General features: G+C 43.1%; 1 protein-coding gene across 1 annotated transcript in view; it reads left to right on the top strand.

The window, feature by feature from the left end:
* efna3b (ephrin-A3b) overlaps positions 1–1,075 on the top strand; it is a 66,907-nt gene extending 65,832 nt beyond the window's left edge. Inside the window, 1 exon segment of the mRNA XM_048259992.1 lies at positions 491–1,075. Within this exon segment, the coding sequence (XP_048115949.1) occupies positions 491–609 (119 nt within the window). The 3' untranslated portion in view covers positions 610–1,075.
* The last annotated feature ends 9,278 nt before the right edge of the window (positions 1,076–10,353 follow it).

The raw sequence follows: 10,353 nt of genomic DNA, 5'->3' as shown, positions 1-10,353 counted from the left end.
GGTAACCTTTTTTGCATGCACTCACACTCACACACAAACAAACAAAAAATATATGCATGAACTCATTTATCCTTTCACACACGCACACACACACACACACACACACACACACACACACACACACACACACACACACACACACAGACACACACACACACACACACACACACACACACACACACACACACACTCATATTTGGAAGACCTTTACATACCCTTCCAACACCTCACCTCGCTTCCCTCAGTCCCCTGTTAATGATGATCAGCTCATACAGTGTCTTGGCCTGTTTGAGTCTTTACCTGTCTTTGCCTGTTTGCGCTCCATGCACACACTCCACACACACATACACACACACACACACACACACACACAGACACTCCTACTTATTTCATACTGTGTTAAAAGATTTATTTTAATTTATACCTATAATTTAGTAACATCTTATTCTTTCTCTCCCCTCTCTGTGTGTGTGTGTGTGTGTGTGTGCAGATGAGTATAACCCAGAGGTTCCGAAGCTGGAGAAGAGCGTCAGCGGGAGCAGCCCATCCCGGGATCAGCTCCTACTCACCGTGGCAACGCTGTTCCTCGCCGCCCTCTCCGTCTCCTAGCAACCGCCTCCCTGCCATTGCCACGGCGCCCAGACCCCGGAAATCAGATGCTGGAAGCGGTCCTGGGGCGGGTGCATGGATGGATGGATGGATACATTGAGAGAAAATGGAGGAGTGTAGGGAGAGACTAAAAGACTCCAATGAATGAATAAATGGATGGATAGATGGATGGATAGATGGATTGATAATGACGGGGACAAGAGGCCAGAGAGTGGACCGTGTGGAGAGAGCTGGACGAGGCTGGACTATGGATGGACATGTCCGTAGGGTGCTCATGTGCTTAGTAGCAGCGTGGACAGTGTGTCTTGCTGGACTCGCACACCTTTAACTTGCTCAGTGTGTGATGCATTAGATGCCTTTCTCTGTGCCGTTTGTATGTGTGTGTGTGTGTGTGTGAGTGTATGGTGAGCTGTGTGTGCTTGTGTGTTTGCCTGTGTGTGTACGGAGGTGTTTATGTGTGTGTGTGTGTGTGTGTGTGTGTGTGTGTGTATGTGTGTGTTTACTTGCCAAAACCATAGCATCATGTTGCAGAGTAAGCCTCTGCCCCCCATGCCTTACCCCCTCTGTCTTTCTCTCACACACACACACACACACACACACACACACACACACACACACACACACACACAGACACACAGACTCACAATTACATTGGCAGCTCAGATTGTCAGATTGTGGAGTGCAAAGGGATGTCACTTTTGTCTGAATTGGTGTTTATAGAAACTGTCATCAGAATGATCATTCTCTCCATGGTCCAGTTCCATCCTATAAATGACCAAATATAGCTTGACTATTCTCTCCATGGTCCAGTTCCATCCTATAAATGACCAAATATAGCTCGACTTTTGCCTTGTAGACATTCTAATTGGATGCTTTACATCTGCAGTCATGTAGTGCCTGCAACCGCCATCCAGTGATGCACTACTTTATTTTTAGTGGGGCCAGAGAATGGGTGTCATCCTTGAAGGAAGCTGAAGCTTCCACCAGCAAACCAGACAGTAAAGACAAATAAAATGTTACTTTGATTGATTTTGCAGTTAAATGCAAATCTGTTATGGTGCCATGCCAAGGGGCTGGGAGAGACCCAGAAAAAGTAGTAAATATTACGGCTGTGTGAAATAATATCTCGATATTTTCTGGGATTTTGTTGATAACGATAATTAGGCAATATTTTTTTGATAGCAATAAAGGATTAAGATTATCATAGACGATTAAAAATTGCACACCCCTACATAATACATCAGCACATCAACAGGTGCACAACACACAGATACACACAGTCTCACACACATTGAAACAGTGGATGCCTTTTGAACATGACCCCACAATTATGAGCAAAGATGAATATACACATCAGCAAGCTTGCTAAATATGATGATGACTTTGGTTTTGTGTGCCTGTTAGTGTGTGTGTGTGTGTGTGTATGTGTGTGTATGAATGTGTGGGTAAATCTCAAAATAAAAAGCATTTCTTTGAGGCCAGCACACATCTGTATCATCTTGTACTAAGCTACTATAACCAAGCAACCCTTTGTCATGAATGTGGACTTCACTATCAGGTGGAGAAGATGTACATAAACCCTTTATATATATTTTTCTTTTGAATCATTCGATTGGACGATTGTATTTCAATCACTCCTCCCTCTCGACCGTTGCCGTGGACGACACAGCTTGTTGATGGATCTGGGAGCTGTGGGGAGAACTTTCGATGCCAAACCAATCAGATTGCTGGACTGGGTTGCTATAGCTACAAACACTTAATTTCAATCCCTCACCAGTGTCTTGTTTTTCAGATGGACTTTCATGGTTGTATTCATGCTACTAAATGAAGGGTTATGACCCATAGTAACCAACAGCTTGTAGGTGATGCATTATCATGCAAGTATTATGAATAGTGAAGAGAGAGAATGAGGATGGCAGGGAAAGGCAGCAGCGAGTTTTGAAAAGTTTGATTATCTTTCACTCTCTGAACTTAAAAACAAAAACAAGTTGCCGTGATGTTGCTATAGGGATCACCCACGGTGTTGTGAGCCTATGAGCAGTAATCTTCAAAGGCTCAAGGAACTAAGGGTCATCACCAGCCTCAACAAATTTGTACAGCATATTTGATATGGCAAAGTAATCTCAGCTCCACTGCGGCAAGGCAACCTGGAACCTGAGGAAGCTGGGTGTTCTCATGTTGAATTCACATTACTTTGCTACCCAAACAACTCACAACATGAGATGTGTATGTGAGTTTACACCATGTTGTTTTTTTCCTTGCAGTAATTGCAGCAATCAACCATTGGTATGTCAGGTGGTTGAACAGGTGGTTCAAACCAACAATACAATGTAAACTCAAAGGTGTCGTCCTTGATTATGATACATTGTACTGCAGCAAATGTAGAACAAATCTCCTCACATTCCTCCAGCAGTGTGTTTGCCAAAAAAAAAAAAATAAATAAAGATAACACACTCATGCTCTAAGATTGCTTCAGGAGCACAGCAAGGGGAGGTGTATTTGATTGGCTATTGAGCTCAGATATTAACGTGCTATCCCCAGGATCAAGGACTACACCTTTAAGTGATGTGGTTAAAGGTTTTAATCCTGATTCTGGTTTCGCTCAGGCATTAATAAGCATTTATTCTCTGTTGTTTTGACGCCCTGTTGGTCTGAGTGACGAAGGCTATCAAAGTGCTTTAGAGATGAGAGGGGTGACAGTGGTGGTGGTGTTGGGGAGGGTCCTTAACTCAGGCCTTACACTCCCCACACCCCCCCACAGCACATGGACGGGTTCAGTACTGTGTTTAGTCCCCTTGATTATCTGATCTATTTTAGAGTGTTAGAGGCTAGCGCCTTACCCACCAACTGCAAAGGAGCAGCACTACAGAATAAACATGATCTTCACAACCTTCAGAACCACATAGCAGGGCAGAGCAGCAACAAATGCAGCTTACTTATCTAGATCAAACACACACACATACGCACACACACACACACACACACAGGCTACTGATGACCAACTGTCAGTGTCACTTCTTTAGTACTGTACTGTAATGTGGCCGTTTTGTGTGTGTGTGTGTGTGTGTGTGTGTGTTTGTGTTTGTCCATGTGTTTGTGTGTGGGTGTGTGTGTGTGTGTGTGTGTGTTTGTCCAAGTATGTGTGTGTGTGCACAGTACTGCAGAAAATAAACTGTAGCCTCGCAGGACATAAGGACTAAAAAGGAAAAAAAGTATTTTGGACAGAAAAATATGAACACATATACAATACTTTCAGATGAACATTAATAATAGGATATTACTTGGATTCCTCTTCTCTCTATCTCTCTTTCTCTCTCTCTGTCTTTCTCTTTAAAAATTAACATATTGTACAGTTGTCAGAGCTGATTGTGTGTTTGTCTGGTGTGATCAGACTTCTCATCGGTGGCAGCACCACGTGTTTCTTGCAGACTCTAGAGGAAGTGAAATGGATGAGGTGAGGAATACTGAACCATGGGAAGTCACATAAGCATTTAGACAGAGTTTTACTCAAACTTTGTTTGTCTTTATGAGTTATTGTTGATATGTGTTAGTGTGTGTGTGTGTGTGTGTGTGTGTGTGAATTTGGGATGTATGTGTGCAAATTTTGACTGTATTTTGAATTGATGGAAATTTTCTGAGGAGTGCTTCAGAAACATTGGAGATAGTCACTCTTTAAACATTGCACTTAAAATAAGACACGAGTGTGTAATTGTGTGTGTGTGTGTGGGGGTGTTCTGTAGTGTTTTTATGTTGAACATTACTTATGTGTTACAGGAGTTAATTTCCTTTTTTGGATGGATGCAAGTTGATTCGTGTGTGTCTGTATGTATGTATGTATGTGTGTGTATGTGTGTACTGTACGTGTGCCTGTGTGTGAGAATGGTGTCCACATGTAGGAAAGTGTGAAAGTTTTTATTTTATTAACATTACGTACAAATGTGTGTGATAAACGATTGTTTTGTTGAGTGTAGTCCATGCATGTGTGTGGGAGAGACTGGGAAAAATTGACAAGCATTTATTAGTGTTGGAAACAACCAATTTACAATCATGTTTACTTCCGCTGGAATGAATTAAAGAACTTGAATAAAAAATTAGCTGTAAACTTAAACCATAACAAAAAGAGTTATAATAAGAATCAAACGATAAAAATGACATGCTTTGGGCTCCTACTTTTAACATGTTGCCTGTGTTTTTATTCCGCAACACATTTGTGAACACATTGCTCTTAAACATCCATACTGGGAATTACACACAAATTCACAATAGAATTCACCATATAAATTCACACAAAGACACAATAAGGCCCACTCCAGCAGAACATAACAAAGACAAACATCATAACAGCTTTACACAAGACATGATCAGTTCTATAACTCACATCTGCTCATAAATTGTTTGTTTTTTTAGTTATTACCCATATTTTACAGAAACTTACAAAGGACACACACACACACACACAGAGAGAGAGAGACAGACTCACACAGTTAATGGGAGCACATTAATGACCAGCATAGTCTGAGTCAGGCTTTGAAGCAGACGGAATGTTCTCATAAAATGCAACAACAATGTAATGACAACTGTCATGGAGATCCATGAGCTGCATCAAGGTTATCTCATACACACACACACACACACACACACACAGCGGCTCAGATTTACCTGACGGCACTGCATGTTCTCTCACGTCACTCAAAGATATTATTCCTCCTTTCCTACAGTCCCTCACACTTTCCTTGTGTATGAGTGTGTGTATGTGTGTGTGTGTATGACTGAGTGAGTGTGCGTGTCTGTGTGTGTTTGGTGTTTGGCTGTGTGTGTGGGTGTGACTGAGTGAATGATCGTTTCTGTGTGTGTGTGTGTGTGTGTGTGCATGTGACTGAGTGAGTGATCGTGTGTGTGTGTGTGTGTGTGTCCAGAGGGAGATGGGGTGAATAGGGACGGCTGACTGCAGTGCTGTGCCATCTCCCTCCTCCCAGATCAGTCCTGTGATGAGATTTTGACATGTCAAAGGCCACTTACACACACACACATTAACACACAGATAGACAGACACCTCCATTGCCCTTTAAACAGCATGTGATACCTGGAGCAGACGGCTCCTCGTGGATCCCATCACTAACCTCGAGACAGCTAGCAAATATCATTTTGACACACACACACAAGTCTGGCACACACACACACAGACACGCGACACACACGCCTAGCCTTATCTCCCAATATCACTTACCCTTCATCTCAAAGGCAGTGGATTAGATATGCCACTCAGTGCAGAGAGACTTGAAATACAAATACATGCAGATATTCATCCTGACAGCTCCAGCGAAGAAAGAGATGTTTGTTCATATCTGTCTGCCATTTCCTTTTTTCCATCAGAGAATTTAACAATTTCATGACATCCTAAAAGCTGCATCATTAATTATTGGAAATATTGGAAATCTTTTTTTTAATGAATAGATTAATTGACATAGCCTACATTCTTTTAGAAAGTTAATATAGGCTTACTATTTTCATAATTGCAGGACAGTCTCTTTGAAGTGTTGTGGGGAATCAAAGAGGGGGTTGTTCCATACTGAGACGTGCACACCTGAGACAACCTCCTTAAAGTTACCTGGGAATCAGAATGACATGAGCAAACGCCTGCCGGGCGAACAGATGCGCGCCATCTGAATAATAGCCCGTCTGCCGGCTCTGGCTAAATTTAGCCTGACGTGTTGTGGCCGGGGGAGCTACCTCGCGCCTATAGGCTCGTCTGTTGTTGGCTACAACGCTCCAGAAAACCCCGCGAATAGGTCACGCTCTCCCCACACACCGCTGTGAGTCACCGCCGTCTGCCGCGCAACCTGGAGCACACACGGGCCAGATGCAGACATCCCCTCCACCTGTGCCGCCAGCGAACCAACCAGGCGTGGCTGCGAGCACGTCTCAAACCAAATGCACTCCACCACGTTGTGCTAGACAGTCGGAGATCCATGACTAACCTTTGCCAGCAGACAGGTCACAGACATAATGTCCATTGTGCTGCTAACACCAAGGGAAGACCTGTGGACACAGCTGTTGCAGAATACTGGACACTTATTCATCTCAGCAGATATGTCTTTCCAGCCGCGTCCACATAAGGGCAATCCTTTATCACTCTTAGTCACTTTTAATGCACTTAGAAAGACATTTTAATCAAGAGGGTGGACATGATAACACTGTCTGGTTGTAGAAATGTTAAGCAATGTGTAGTTCTCACCACAGAGGGGCGCTGTCCAGTCATACGGTTTGTGAGGGCAGCCCGTGGGATATTCATCCATTATGCAAAATAAATAAATAAATAAATTCTAAGAATAGCTGTTGTGTAAGAAGGTCCTGGGCAGATTACGAGACTGGGATTATTTTGGTGGTTTATGATATAAGCTCCTTGTAGACCTCGTTTATTGTGCATTAGTGTTGTTTAGGTTACTGGGGGAAGAGAAAGGAGCCTGTTCACTTCATGCAAGTCAAAACATACACTAATGGAGGTGTTGCAGAGACAAGAAAAGCACCCTATAAATGCAAGCTATTCCAAGTCAAATATGATGTTCTTTCAACTGCTTTAGCTAAGATTAGGCCACTGAAACATGCCAATCCAGTTAGGTTGAAGAATGTGAGAGGCAGAGGCGGACAGAGTACACAGCTTCATTACTTGAGTAAAAGTACAGATACCCTTTGCTAAATTTTACTCAAGTACAAGTACAAGTACAAGAGTCAGATGTCTAGTTAAGTAAAAGTACAGAAGTACTTGTTTTTAAAAGTACTTGAGTATCAAGAGTACAAGAGTACATTTTCTAAATATTGCATTACTACTGGCACAGTGCTTACATTTATGTACAAAAACGTCCTACATGGAGTTATGAAAAATGTTAATGTTAATATTACCTTGGAGAATGCAAAAGGAATTGAAAGTAAAATCAAGTCATTTTCATCTTTTTACCATGTTGCTAGGGATGGGCAGTATTTCTAATACATGTATTTTAAATACGTATTTCAAATGCAAAATACTATTTTGTAATTGAAACACTTGAAGCCAAAACTATCATTAACTTGTTCAGAAAATTGAAATAGTCTGGCGGTAGGGCCACGGGTTGGCACATTCCCCGGATGGACCTGCTGCGCTTCATCCATTGTTTCGTCCCATGGTTTCGGCTCTTATCTAAATCTGACCATGGAGTTGACTTTGGCGGAAAGTTGAAGGTGATTGCTGATAGGCTGTCCCAATCAGTGGCTTGCACAATCCAATCACGCTTTGAGAGGGAAACAACAAATTGAGGGTTTCCGAGATTTTTCTTTTTCCTTTTTTAGAAGAAGTAACGGTACTCACGGGTTATGGATAGAAATGTAGTGGAGTAAAGAGTACAATATTTGCCTCTTAAATGTACTTGAGTAAAGTCATGAGTACTCCCCAAAAATTATACTCGAGTAAAGTACAGATCCCTCAAAATTTTACTCAAGTACTGTACTCAAGTAAATGTACTCCGTTACTGTCAGGCTCTGGTGAGAGGGCATATTGATGTGTTTGTTGCTGTTAAAGTAGAAAGCACATTTTTTGTTTACAGATAACAGGGAGTCTTTCTTCTTGTCCGTAAAGCTGTGCTGGCTTGAGGTTTTGTAGACAAAACAAAAAGGCCTCTCCATGTAAGCCTATTGCGATAGCCGACCTGTGTTTTCACGTGTGCCAGGCTGGTTTTATAGCGAATGTTTACTAATGACTGTATTACAGAGTCTGCATCGCGAGGCTGGAGAGAGTGAGAGACAGCAGGAAGACCGTGGAGGGAGAGACAGCAGGAAGACCGTGGAGAGAGAGACAGCAGGAAGACCGTGGAGAGACAGACAGCAGCGGAAATCGCGATTTCACAGAAGAAGCCTCATCAGAGCTCCACTGCGAGGTGGTTTCCGTGGTGATTCAGGAACACGGGGTGGTTTCCGTGGTGATTCAGGAACACAGGGAATCTGTTATGAGAATTTAAATAGGACCCGCCCACTCACCCATATGGCCCACTCATAAATCACATCGCACTTTGCACAGATTTGCATAATTGCATTTTTAACAAGCCCTCTCCTCAGGGCCTACACACAGGGAAGCCCAGACATTCATCTAGGAGACCTGGGACTGTGCGCGACGATGAGAAGCCCCAGGAAGACATACGAGGCGAGCAGGATGAGTGTGTATAATAGCCCAAATAAAACAGCCTCATTTGCACATTACATCCAATTGCCTGTTCTTCACACAGACACTCATACAGAGACACACACAGGCTCTCGCACACAAACGCAAAGGATTCAAGAGACTTCATTTAAACAATTTATTTTTCAAAACATTATCTTGCCTGGATAATGCATGTTAAACAGGCATGATCCTTTATCTACAAGAGTAGGCCTATCGAATGATTACACATCAGCTACTGGAACACTCACGAGCCGGTAACTCACGGCACAAATCTGACACTAATTGTATTAATAACGGGCGAATCACTTTTATTGGCAGCGGGATCTCGATATTTCTGGCCGCTAACATCATCTGGGCTGCCTGGCCGGCCATTTCCAGTCAGGATTATAAATACAAGACATCGACCCCGTCCCATCACATGCACCAACCCGTCTGACGCATACTGTACACATCACTCACTTCATCTGTCCATCCATCATCAGCCTCTCTCTCTCTCTCTCTCTCTCTCTCTCTCTCTCTCACCAGTGTTAGGCCTACTGGTGTGACCATCATGCAGTGTAAAAGCATGACCTCAGCAATGTCCATTGCATTCAGTAGTGCGAGGAGGTGATGGCGTATAAAATGTTGTTCTTGATATTCTGTTGACCCTCATTTCAGCTAAACACAGAATGAAGATATTACATCTCTTGTGCTATAAGCAATACATTTTCCATAACGGTCTAGAGCTCTCAACACCATATCCAAGTTGTCATACCAAAACAACCTAACGTATGTAAAATAGCACTTCACATAACACATGTTAACAACTTCTTGTTCTTCTACTTCAAAACAGCAACGAAAAGTGACCCCTCTGAGTAGTTCACTGGGGCTGGACTAATGACCTTAATGTTGCTAAGAGACCAACAGAGGGAGCGCATGAGGACCTCAAATGGCCCACGCCAGAGAGGGATATAGAACAGAGGGAGCGCATGAGGACCTCAAATGGCCCACGCCAGAGAGGGATATAGAACAGAGGGAGCAGGGGGGAAGAACAAAGAAAGAAAAGAAGAGTGGTGCGCAGAGACAGGTGGGAGGTAAAAGAAGCCCATTGGCTGGCTGCCCCCTCCAGTCGTCTGTGAATGTGTCACTCCTTCTGTTTCTGTCTCATGGGCGTCCAGCCATCCCTGCCCTCTTCCACCCCATGTGCCAACGCTCTCCGTCTCTCTCTCCCTCTCTCTCTCTGTCTCTCTCTGTCTCTCTCTGCTCTTCCACTCCATGTGCCAGCGCTCTCTGTCTCTCTCTCCCTCTCTCTCTCTGTCTCTCTCTTAGTCTCTTTCTCTCTCTCTGTCTCTGCTCTTCCACCCCATGTGCCAACACTCTCCGTCTCTCTCTCAATTCAATTCAATTCAATTCAAGAATGCTTTATTGGCATGACAAGCTCACTTATATTGCCAAAGCAGTTATACAATAAATCTGAACACATACATGTCAGTAGATTTACATAGGAATAAAATAAATAGGTAAAATAAAGTAAAATGTAGTGTATGATGCAGTGTGTGTGTTGTGTATGTGTGTTG

The sequence above is a fragment of the Alosa alosa genome, chromosome 13 (genome assembly GCF_017589495.1).
Source record: "Alosa alosa isolate M-15738 ecotype Scorff River chromosome 13, AALO_Geno_1.1, whole genome shotgun sequence".
NCBI lineage: Eukaryota > Metazoa > Chordata > Actinopteri > Clupeiformes > Clupeidae > Alosa > Alosa alosa.
The sequence above is the reverse complement of the archived record's forward strand: the minus strand, read 5'-3'. Positions and strand labels throughout refer to the sequence as shown.